The sequence below is a fragment of the Equus przewalskii genome, chromosome 14 (assembly GCF_037783145.1).
Source record: "Equus przewalskii isolate Varuska chromosome 14, EquPr2, whole genome shotgun sequence".
Lineage (NCBI taxonomy): Eukaryota > Metazoa > Chordata > Mammalia > Perissodactyla > Equidae > Equus > Equus przewalskii.
Window position 1 is genome coordinate 9,807,622 of NC_091844.1, and position 9,922 is coordinate 9,817,543.

Sequence of the window (9,922 nt, forward strand, 5' to 3'; positions counted from 1 at the left end):
CTTGTGTCCAGGTATTTTTATGGCCTCAAGAGAAAGAAGATCCAGTTACTCATTCCAGTGTCCTGGGAAACCCACCTTTATAGCTAACATAAATTCTTCATGTTCTCTTACAGCTGCTTCCTCTTAGAAGTAACTGCTTAGAACTGCCTTAGCTGTCCCCCATAGCTGATTTAATTTTTAATAAAGGTATTATTTTAAATGATAAGAAATGACTTGTTAGAACTCAGAGGCACTAGGACAATGGCAATGTGTGAATATGAGGATAGAATTGGAAACCATGCTAACTTTTCCTTATCTCAGGAAATGAAATCATTTTCACTAAGAGAATAAAAAAAGAACAAGAAGAGTACCTTCTCTGATGTACTGTTGTGAAGTGGACCTGAAGTAATAATTCATTTGAGATTTCTGGGCCTCTTTGCTGTCTGTTTAGGAAGAAGAAATTATACCATCTCTACCTCCACCAACGCCTTCGTCAGGGACACAACCATCATTTTAGATCCTTTAATCCCCAGCCTCCACTCGTGAGAGATTATCTCTGATGACCAGGCTATGTTGGGGGTCCCGTGGGCTGCGTCCCGCATGCCGCCTCCCTCCTGGTCATGCGTTAGAGTAACCAGGTGCTAAGCCAGGGAGATTACCGTCTTGGCCCATTGACCATCGTGTGTCATGATGACAGGAACTGACACTAAGTCCTTCCCTTTACTTTGGGCACCGAAGGTCAGGATAAGTAGTTTTCAAAAATTTAGGATCTAAGAGCTAAGACTAAAGAGAGTTATTCCAGTCAAGAAAAATGCTTGACTAAAGAAGGAATCTGAACTCTGTAAGCCACAGGGGTCACGACAGAACTTTTAAGGGACACAAGGAATTCTTAATGTATATGTGCAGTCCAAGAATATGTACCGAATGGATAAGGAACACAACTTAAAAATTAGAGTTTCCCCTCCAGGAGTTACTGGCGGTTACCCTTAATCAAAGGCTATTTAAATGCTACTTAAAGTTCAGAGATTATGAAACATTCACATAACAGTGGCAGTTTATCCATAAAGAATGTGTTTTATCAGTACAGAGCTGTCTTTGAATAAAGGACTTTCTCCCCACGCATGTTTTTTACAGTCACAGGGCTTAGTGGCAGCGAAAGATGGCTGAAGACAACTGCAAAATTGCCACGTGTAAGGCCATTTCTTACCAACTTGATAACACCTCCGCTGAAAACTAAAACTCAGTCACCACTTCATAAAGTTCTCTTTAACCAAAAGAAACACTTTGTCTCTGGGAAACCAGTCTGAGGCTATTTTTTTGGTCTCTGGAGAAGAAAATTCACATCAGCATCATAAAGACCATTTTTTCCTTAACAGTCCCACAAACTTACGTCCAAGAAGACATTATTAGACTCTAGAGAGGAAATCTGTCTGTACATGTAGCAACTTTTCTTGCCAAAGACAAAACTTCTTTTAAATGCCTGATGCAAACAACTGGCTCATGCAACATAACATCCTAAATTGGAATATTCAGATAAATCAGAATTTTTAAATTGCCTACCTATTAAGGAAATACGTTTTAATCTGTTCTTTTAGAAACATGCAAGAGCAGCTTCCTTTAAGAGAAATACTTTTAAGCTTCATAAGTTAAAACAATAGAATTTGGGGTCTCAAATTTTGGGGCATTTAAATGTATGTCAGTGGTTTCTGGCAATATGCCCTATATTTAAATATAAGGTGTTTTCAGCGTGGGCGGGGGGAGCCACTGGTTAGTGCTCTTTTTTCCTTTTCAGAATAATTAAGCTAGTTTAAGGTGAAAAAATTAGTCTGGTTTGAGATTCAACAGATCCTCAGGATTATGATTTAATTTGGTGCCTGAAGACCCAGGCTGTGGGCTGAGCTCTTCATTGTAGCCCGCCGTGGAACCCAGCAGGCCACGCAGCTGCCCCTCACCAGCTTCCAGAGAGGAAACCAGTAGCCTAGTAATTCCCAGATCCAATTTCTGTGAATCTACATTTTATCTGCAATGTCTTCCGTTACTACTCTCACTGGTCACCTGAGAATCTATTATCGTTGGCTCTTTAAACTTAAGCAGATGGTACTCACTGTCAATGTTTTTATTTTCCTGCAGAATTCATCTAAAGCTGCCCAAGCCCCATCGCCATGGGGGGCCAGTGGAAAGTAAGTTCATTTTTCCAAAGTAAAGGCGATAAATGAGACGCTGCATGACATGGAGCAGTGTGCTTCTTTGTTTACAGTGCCCTGAGGGGCTGCCCTGCCTCACTGGGTATCAACCTCTCATTCTTGTCTTTCTACCCTCTTCCCCTTCCAGGAGCACTGGAACCCCATCCCCCATGTCTCCCAACCCCTCCCCCACCAGCTCCGTGGGATCTCAGGGGAGCCTCTCCAATGCTAGCACCCTGTCCCCTTCGACCATTGTCAGCATCCCACAGCGCATCCACCAGATGGCAGCCAACCACGTCAGCATCACCAACAGCATTCTCCACAGCTATGACTACTGGGAGATGGCGGACAACCTGGCCAAGGAAAACAGAGGTGTGTGTGCCTCTAGGAGTGTGTGCGTGGTTCGACCACAGCCTGGGGAGACAGCCTGACCCTTGGGCAAGTTTTCATCAATTAGCAAAGAAGAAATAGTAGAAGCTGTCTACTCTGTGAAACTTTTCCCGACCTCTCCCCTTCACTCAGGGCCTCCTATGCCTTTAGCTACCTTTATATTTACTGTGGAAGATTAGGGAGAGAGAGAGACAGAGAGAGAGAGAACACAGATTTAGATATATACACATAGGTTTTTCCCTTTAGACAGTAAGCTTCTTGAAAGTAGTGATTATGTTTTAACTTCAAAGTCTTCAACTTTGTGTTCCTAAGACCTGCACAGTGCATAGAACATAGTTGGGGATCTGAAACATTGAATTAATAAATTAATTAATTAATGAGTATGAATGTTACTAGCTATTTAAGTGATAGCTGGTTACTACTGAAAAGAGAATGTTTTATATGTAGGAGTAAGCTATATTTCTTTTTAAGTAATATTTGTTTTTATTAATTATTTAAAAAATGGATATTTACTGTGGCTAAATTTGTAAAGTACAGAAAACTATAAAAAAATTTTTAATCATCAGTAATCTTATCACCAAGAAATAATTACTGTTAACATTCTACTGAAGTTTCTTCTAGTTCTTTGCCACATATGCATGATTTTTACCAAAATAAGATCATAGTATATATAGTTTTATATCCTGTCCTTCTTAAATTTAATATTACATCAGGCATTTCTCATGTCACTAACTAGTTCAAAAACACCCTTTATGATGGATCTATAATATTGTCATAACAGTACTTATGTAACATACCATGATTTCTCAAACCATCCCCCTGTTGGACATTTAGATTACTTGCAATTTCCTTTCCACTATTACACGTAACGTTGTGATAAATATCCTTGTAGAAATCATTGTCTGTATTTCTGATTATCTTCATAGGAGGGAATTGTAGAAGTAAAATTTGGGGGTTAACAGGTATAGATTCTTTTAAGATTATAACTTTTCTCCCAAAAGGTTATACCAACTTACTCCTCTCCCTCTACCAACTGGTGAGATTACAAATCTGATCTCACTTTCAAGCCATTCAGTGCAGATTTTGTTCCCATGGTAGCCTAAGCCTCTGAGGACAAGATCAGGATGCCCACGGTGAGATGAGGAATTTATGGCAGAGATAGGCAGTAGGTCCTGAGTACGTGAAATTGACAATAAAACCAGATAGTGTGTAACATCAGCGCAGAGGTCATGCACCCTGGAAATCCAATGGGAATGCCACGGAGGTCAATGGCAGGGAGCTGAGACCACCAGGAGAGGCTCACCGGAGGAGATGGCATGGAACACAGTTTTGAAAAGCAGATAGGAGTTGAGTGGCTGAGATAGAGTGGGGTGAGTGTCACAGGTGGACAGAACAGGAGGAACAAATGTATAAAAACGTTCACGGCTAGTTTGGGAGACCCTGATGGGGCCAGGCTCCAGATGGCACTGCCAGCTGCCCACTAGATGTCTCCTCCAAGGGCTCAGTGCCACATGTCCAGTGCAAAGTCGGCATTCTTTCCCCGACCTGTTCCTCCTCCCCTCTTCTGCTCTCGATTTCCTGCCGCAGCTCTGCTCCTAGCCACCTGTAACTTAGTCTTCTCTGACCCCTCCCTTACCTTCCTCAGCAGGACTTCATTCCCCATGCACGTGAGCACCTTTGGAAAACTTCTCCCGCACACTTTCCAGGAGTGTTGCTCAGTGATCCAGTTATGATGGCATAGCAGCCATATGAACGTGTCTCTATTTGCCACTAAACTGTCATCTCTGAGAGAGCAGAGCCTACACATTACTTGTCTTTGTTTACTCTCCTACCTCTACTCTCCTGCATCTAGCATACCCTCCTTGGCACATAATAAATGCTTAAGGAAAGGACAAACCCAGAGAATGTCCCAGGATGAGAAGGTGACCTCAGTAGAGACGTTTCAGAAGCCATCTCTGCTTTGCCCCCAGGAGCCTGGAGCCTTCTCCCTTGGACTCACTCCAGGGGCTCAGCATGTGCCACAGTTGAGTACAGTATAAGAGATGACAGAGCCACAGCTCACGTTCGGGGTGGGAAGCATTACTGCATAAGGAGAATACGTCCTGAGGAAGTACATTTTCTTTGCTATTTGGCTAAGGAAATGTTATTCATTTGAATTAAAAATGGCCAACTGAGTGATTATTTGGGTAGAGGATGAGTTATCCACCTTTGGGTTTTATTTTGTTCACTTGAATGCTAAAGTCACATGATGGAACAGACAATGCTTCATTTATATAGAGACCGTGAATGAAATTTTTTCTTAAGTCACTCAGGGTAGCACACTTAGCGTGTATGGCACTCTAACAACTCTCTCCATCCCCCAGAATTCTTCAACGACCTGGATCTGCTCATGGGGCCTGTTACCCTGCACAGCAGCATGGAGCACCTGGTCCAGTACTCCCAGCAGGGCCTGCACTGGCTGCGGAACAGCACCCACCTGTCATAGGGACCTCACCCTTGAGCTGGGTCATGCTCCCGTCTCCATGGACAGCTCAATGTTTCTGGACACTGTGCTACTGTAATTCCCAGCCACAGCATTTATCAAACTGCGGTGAAGATTTTCTCAGCATTGAACAATGGTCTTTTCCCAGGGCATGTGTGTTTGTATGTGTGGGTGTATAAGAAGCTGCCTGTGTATGTGTGTAAGATACACACCTCTTTAGAACACATTTTCTTTGTCTAGTTTCCATAATCCCAGGCTAGACAAAGTGATCAGAGGTTTCTGATTAGAGAAAATACACTTACACACACACACACACACACACACACACTTTCTGTTTCAAAGCTAAACCATGACTTCTTAGAACATTCAACCAAAATCTCATGGGTTAGTTAACCAGGTGCAATACAGCACACCAAAAGCTTGACTGCCAGTTAATATGAACCTAGTTCTTATACTATTGATTACTTTCAGTATTATTATACTATACCCCAATTATTTTTTGATTGTGTATATTAATGGGTAATTGAATAATGAAAATAAGTCAGTTATTTTTGTGCTGGACGTTTACTAGATTGCATGTTACCAAATACTCTGACTTTTGTTGATTACCCACTCCTTCCCTCCAACTTTATTATCAACTAAACATGTTACAAGCAAATGAACCAACTCCTACAGGCCTTCCCTGCCCCCAAAATAGTATGAAAATGGCACTGAGATTTAAAAACTCAGTGCCTCTGAAAGTTAACCCACATTAAAGCTGCAATAACTGTGTTTTGGACCTCAGTTAGGAATTGAAATCTTTCGCACATCCAACAACAAGCCCGTCCAGCACGTTTCTTCTTCCTGCCGCTGTGACACGGTGGCTGTCGGGCCTCGTGGCATTTGTTGGCCAATGCTTTTCAAGTCTTTTCTTTCTGAAATAGCTTTCTTACTAATTTCTTGGCCAAATTAGGACGTTACCTAGAATGTCCCTTCGCTGGGAGTCTGTATCTGTTGCTTATCAGGCTGAGAACTATTTGCTTATCATGAATCTGTCTAATCGTCTCAGTCGTCCTGCAGAATGTGCCTCTGCAGCCCTGTAATGCATTTCGATCCGGGGGATATGTTTTAGGCTTGGATTAGCAAGCTGCTTGCTACGCAGGGTAAATTATTCCTGCAATGATTGCAGTTCTGTTTGGGGTAGCAACGACCAGAACATCATGCTTCCATCCTGTGCGTCTGGTGTGTTTACGTCCTGCCCTTGATTCTTTTCTTTTCTTTTTTTTTTAATTAAGTTTACATTTTAGTTTTTTGACATCTTGTTTACAGATTTTGTCTAAAACATTTCTATTATAGTCTCTTGTCATGCCTTAGGTTTAGTCTTCTTGTTAAATCTATTTGGATATAAAAATATTGGTAAAAAAAAAACTCCTGAAAACGAGGATATACTTTGCCACACTTGAACAACAAAAATAATGTCCCTGAGGCCTCTCACTTGACAAAATTGCACCAGGACAGTCTGAGAAAGACAGGTGATGTGGCACGTGGAACAGTCCATTTTTCAAGGTGCTGGTGGTTTATAATAGATACTAATATATGCTTTCAGTGATGGTCTTATTAGTTTGGTGGCGGTGTCAACGTTTTTGTCAGCCTGCTCTGTAGGTGGGAAAAAAGATTGCTGTAATTCCCTAGCTGTAAGCACTGATTCAAAGCTGCAAATGATTGAACAACTTTGGTGATTTGAAATTACTTTAAAATGAGCAGATGAAGGGTTTGTGAAATTTGCATTTGGCTTTGGCCTTAAGCATCTGGAAATATTAACGGTATTTCTGTGTTACATTTATCCACCTGAGGTGCTTCTTACATACCTTTGAATAATTGTAGGCGGAGTTCACAATCCCATCCTATGTTGGAAATTTGGGTCTAACTTAAGAAATTTGGATTTTTTTTTTTTTTTTTGGAGGACTGAGGTTTAGTTATACTTGCTCTTGCTGAGTTCTGATGAAATGTTCAAACTCTCACATAAAGGGATGACCCTCAGGGTCCATCGGGCCTCCCCAGGGTGCTTTCCTGGTTTTGCCCATCTTTAAAGTTGCAGGCCTTGTTGTGGTACCCGTGTGATGTGCTTGACCATGAAACCCATTTAGATACACAGGTGGCCTCTGGCTGATTGTGCCGGTGGCACTTTGTCAGTACTTTGGTGACCCACATGTCCCAACAAAACTTGAAAATGGTCATTTTGGGGATGGTCAGAGCATGCCGTTCCTCTCCCTGTCTTTTATTTCATTGGTAGAGCATGTCAGGGCAGCGGTTTTTGTTCACGTTGGCATAGATGATTTTGGTAAGGAGCCATCTTCTGATTGTTGTTTGTGAAAGTCCTTCAGAGCTTGTTCCTTTTGTTTGGTTTTGTTCAAAGTGGAAATCTTTCTTGTGTTCTCTGATTATGAAAGTAATACATGCTCATTGTAAAAATGCAAACAATACAAAAACATAGAAAGTAGTCAGTCCCGTCCTCCGGAGAAAACCACTGCTCACCGTTTCATATGTATCTTTCTAGTGATTCTCGCATTTAAACACATCACGTCTATTACCATTTTTTTCTATTTGAAGACATATTATTTCTTCAGAAGTTCAACACAAGTTCGACTGACCTTATCCTTCTGTGACCTGAATGGATGCCATCCTTTATCACAATGTTAGCGTTATCTTTGAAAGAGAGTAACCCCAATATATTCCTGATCAAAATTTAGGGTTTGTTACTACTCTACACAGATCAGACTTATGTGCAGAATTGTGCCTGGAAAGAGAGGTTTAGTTAAAACAGATATTTCTGGAAACTTTCAAATTGCAAATGGAAACTCAGACCCACTATCTAAAGAGGAATGTACTGGAAAAATAATCTGAAGAGTTGACAAATTGTATGCTAGATTGAACACGTGGAATGCAATGCAGTGAGACTTTCTGCACTAAACTTATCCTGTTATGTACAACAATGATGTGTGTATTATATAACAGTGATGTGTACATTTCTGACATCCCATACATAATATACACAGTTTGTATAAATGCATACATTTAAAAATATATATGTACAATACAGCTAACATAAAACTGTAGTACGCCCGAAGGATATTACTAGTGCCTAATATTGAGTACAAGTCACTGCGTGTTCAAATCACCTTGGAAGTGCAGTAATTGTTATAAAATTGATCAGTGCAGCCAACATTATTTACGAATCACATCTTTGAAACTGTGCAGTAGTATATACATATATATTTTTAAATAACATTTTTCACAGTTTTCCAGAGTTACTGTTGAAATCTGTATCACCAAAAAAAAGAAAAAGCAAGATTTTTTTAATGATGTAGACACTCTTCAGACCCAGTAATCTGTGTGTGATTTTCTGTTTGTAGATACCCAAGAGACTTTAGCAGTCACCAGCCTTAATGCATGTACAGGATATTATTGTGACTTAATTTATCGCAGTTTTTAATCCATGTGAAATTGGAATTTATAAACTGACTTGGATTAAATATGTCTGCCTTTCTAAGGTTGCAAATGTTACATTAAATGATTTATGTTGTAAATGAGAGAAATCGAGTTGTATGTAAAAAGTGTCCACCAATTTCTTTGAATATTTTTACAAGGAAACTTCAGAATCAAAGTACGTTCAAATAAGTATTGTGGTCCCCAGTTCATAATCTCTTTAGAAGCAGCTTTGCTGTTTCATGACTTTTTAAATGTAGCTTCCACAGATTATTATTACTAAGTCTGATATTTTTCACTGGGAAAAAAAAGTATTTTTTCCTTCATTGTAACTATAGTTTACTGCTTGTCTTTTCCATTTCCCAGCACGTATACACACGTGTGTGTGTGCGTGAGAACACACCGCGTGTCCCAGAAAGCACTGAGTAGGAGGTTTGGGGCGTTCATATTGATGACCGCAGCGCTGCCTGTCCAACCAGTAGCTCTGGGACACTGTTTTACTCAACGTGCCTTAAGGACACAGTTAATTCCCTGACTTGTGTGTGCTGGCTTTTTCCAACTCAAACCAACAAGGTGGAAGAATGTTTGCAATATTCGATTGAGTAAAATAAGAGAATTTTGAACTAATGAAGTGGGAAATAGTAGACCAGTGGCTCGCCATGATAGATCCCCCCTTGTGGAAGGTTTTTTTTAACCTCATTTTTCTCTTCTCTTCCTCCGTTTTCATTCCCCACCTCCCCAAACTAAACTAAGCAGAGAAACAGAAACAGCAACAAAAACAGAACGATTACTTCTCCTAACCCAGCCCATATCCTTAGATTCAAATACACGTTGTCATGCAGCAGCACCCCAGCTCCGGGTCGCCATGGAGATGGCCTCACCCCACACTTGGCCAGGAGCAGGACTTGGCTTGGCTTGCCCCAGGGACTCGTAAGCTTGACACTCTTTCAGAGGTGGTTTGGGCTAAGAAATGCCCAACAGTCTTGCAAGAACTGTCCTTCTCTTGGGCAGTTTTGCCAGCTACTCAGCTGACGTCTGTTCCTATCAGAATTGTATTTTTAAGAAGTAACACATTTTCGATGAAACCTGGATCAACCAGAGTCTTGACTGTTTTTTTAAGTAGAAGAAGAAACCAACAACAATATAAACTGCATTTCCAACAATTTGGACCCCAGAGTTTATTTCCTTATTTTCCCACTCCCAGAAGAGCACAGTTTTTCGATATTAACAACTTCTGACAAATAGCACAAGAAATGTTCAGACTTGAGATTTGTGTTCTCTTTGTCCAAACTGAATTATTCTGTGCATGTCATCAGAGGGGTCAATTTGTTTGTTTGGCATGAGGAAAATTATAAAACTCTGCTCTCAAACTAATTACATCTGACCACGGTTTTGGTTTTCATTATTTAATTGGCACTCGGAG

General features: G+C 40.7%; 1 protein-coding gene across 9 annotated transcripts in view; it reads left to right on the top strand.

Moving 5' to 3' along the window:
* Positions 1-8,600, top strand: part of AFF3 (ALF transcription elongation factor 3) — a 573,659-nt gene extending 565,059 nt beyond the window's left edge. For all 9 annotated transcript variants that reach the window (XM_070573486.1, XM_070573489.1, XM_070573490.1 and 6 more), the window contains 3 exons: positions 2,110-2,159; positions 2,311-2,534; positions 4,916-8,600. In XM_070573486.1, coding sequence (XP_070429587.1) covers positions 2,110-2,159; positions 2,311-2,534; positions 4,916-5,037 — 396 coding nt within the window. In that variant the 3' untranslated portion in view covers positions 5,038-8,600. The remainder of the gene's footprint in view (positions 1-2,109; positions 2,160-2,310; positions 2,535-4,915) is intronic.
* Positions 8,601-9,922: the final 1,322 nt, after the last annotated feature.